Raw genomic sequence first — 2,542 nt, forward strand, 5'->3', positions numbered from 1 at the left:
GGACTACCTCTAACTATCCAAATGGAGACATTTTATGGAGGATTGAATAGAGCATCGAGATGGCAGCAGACGCAACAGCAGCTGGTGGACTTATGGAAAAATCTTACACTGAGGCTAAAGAGATACTAGACCGCATTGCTAAACACAATATGGAATAGGTGCATGATACGTATGATGGAATATCTGACAGGAAGAAGAGATCACATAACATTAATTCTATCGATTCCAACGTAATAGCCACACTTTCTGCTCAAGTGGCTACGATGACCAACCTTCTACAGAACATAACGCTGGGAAACGCATCAAATCAGCAGAAGGTGAATCAGGTAGAGGCGTTTGGGCAGGCCATGGTTAGCTGTGTGGGCTGTGGTGATCCTCACTTCTATGCTAAATGTTCAAAAAACCCTCAGTCAGTATGCTTCATAAAAAATAACCCATTCTCTAATATATATAACCCTGGATGGAGAAACCATCCGAATTTTTCTTGGACAGGAGGAAATCATCAAGAGCACCACCCGGAGGCGAACCATCAGCAAAGGAATGGACCGCCGCCTGTATTTCAACAAACAAATCAGCAACATCAACATCCCTTTAATAAAGAAGGACAGGCGTCGAGCTCAGGATCTCCGCTTAAGAACCAATTGAAGGAGTACATAGACTAGAATGACGCGTTGCTGAAAAGTCAAGCGTCATCTATCAGAAACCTGGAAATCCAGGTAGGGCGAATAACGAGGAGTTGAAAAACAGGCAGCCTGAAGTTCTACCTAGCAATACTAAAACACTTGGGAATAAAAATGGGAAGGAGCAATGTCACGCGGTGACGCTGCGAAGTGGAAGAGCTCTTGAAGAAAGAAGAATGAATTCAAGAAGTAGCAGTCCTTTGAAAGAACGCATCACACGCTCAATGGATCAGGAAGAAAGAACGCCCGAGACTACAAGCCATTCAGAACCCAGTACGTCTAACACGAGAAAGCCTAAAGTGACTTTGAACGCACCATTTCCTAGGCGTCTGATGAAGAAGAATGATGAACAACAATTCAAGTGCTTTCTTAAGCTTCTAAAGCAGCTGCATATCAACATTCCACTAATAGAGGCTTTGGAGCAGATGCCAACATATGTCAAATTTTTTAAGGACATTTTGACAAAGAAGAGAAGAGTCAGTGAGAAGGAAGTAATAGTGCTAATGGAGGAGTGTAACACGTTAGTAAGCAATAGTCTACCAAAGAAGCGGAGCTTCACAGTTCCTTGTTCGATAGGAGGATTGGATGTGGGTCATGCTTTGTGTGATCTAGAAGCCATCATTAATCTCATGCCACTTTCAATTTTTAAGAAATTGAGGATTGGCGAAGCACAACCCACTTCTGTTACTCTTCAGCTCGCTGACAGAACAATTAAGTACCCAGGAGGGAAGATTGAAAATGTTCTAGTGAAGGTTGACAATCTCATATTCCCAGCAGACTTTATTATCTTGGACTATGAAGTAGATAGGGAGGTACCAATTATCCTTGGATGCCCCTTCTTAGCTACTGGGAAAGTTTTAATTAACGTGCATAAAGGCGAATTAACTATGCGCGTGGACAATGAGGAGGTGAAGTTTAATGTGCTCAACGCAATAAAATTCCCAGATAGTGAAGATTGTCAACTAAACAGTATTTAGTTGTCTGAAGAAGAGACTCATGTATGTAAGGTCCTCGCGTTGGAGGAGAACCTGAAAGAATCATAGCCGCCAAGTCTGAGTGAGTGGCAGACAAAACCAACGCGTCCATCACTTGAAGAACCACCAGAACTCGAGTTGAAACAATTACCTGGACACTTGAAATATGCATTCCTTGGAACCAATAACACTTTACCTGTAATCATTTCCGCAAATCTCATAGAGCCTAATGAGCAATCTCTTTTACAGATGCTGAAAAAGCACAAGCGTGCAATAGGCTGGATGCTTACAGATATCCATGGCATTAGTCCATCTTATTGCATGCATAAGATTAGGATGGAAGAAGGGAAGTCGAGGTCAATCGAGCCTCAAAGAAGGCTAAACCCCATAATGAATGAAGTGGTTAAGAAAGAAATTCAAATGGTTGGATGCGGGAGTTATTTATCCTATATCTGACAATAGTTGGGTAAGTCCAGTCCAATGCATTCCCAAGAAAGGGGAACGACCGTGATAGTCAACAGCAATAATGAACTCATACCCTCGATGACTATCACGGGCTGGTGCATCTGTATGGATTACAGGAAACTCAATGCAGCAATTAAGAAAGACCATTTCCACCTTCCTTTCATTGATCAAATGCTTGACAGACATGCAGGCAAAGAATTTTATTGCTTTCTCTATGGATACTCTAGTTACAACAAGATTCTGATAGATCCGGAAGATCAGGAGAAGACTATGTTTACTTGTCCCTTTGAAACATTTGCATTCAGACGCATGCCCTTTGGGCTGTGTAACGCACCTGGGACATTTCAAAAATGTATGATGGCTATCTTCTCTGACTTCCTAGAAAAGACCGTTGAAGTCTTCATGGACGACTTTTCAGTCTTT

The 2,542-nt window shown here is 42.1% G+C and overlaps 1 protein-coding gene across 1 annotated transcript; it reads left to right on the top strand.

Moving 5' to 3' along the window:
- The first annotated feature begins 263 nt into the window (after positions 1-263).
- On the top strand, positions 264-1,657 carry LOC120067407. The gene is made up of 2 exons (XM_039018975.1): positions 264-413; positions 701-1,657. The coding sequence occupies exons 1-2, from the start codon at positions 264-266 to the stop codon at positions 1,655-1,657; spliced, it is 1,107 nt and encodes a 368-aa protein (XP_038874903.1).
- Positions 1,658-2,542: the final 885 nt, after the last annotated feature.

The sequence above is a fragment of the Benincasa hispida genome, chromosome 12 (assembly GCF_009727055.1).
Source record: "Benincasa hispida cultivar B227 chromosome 12, ASM972705v1, whole genome shotgun sequence".
NCBI lineage: Eukaryota > Viridiplantae > Streptophyta > Magnoliopsida > Cucurbitales > Cucurbitaceae > Benincasa > Benincasa hispida.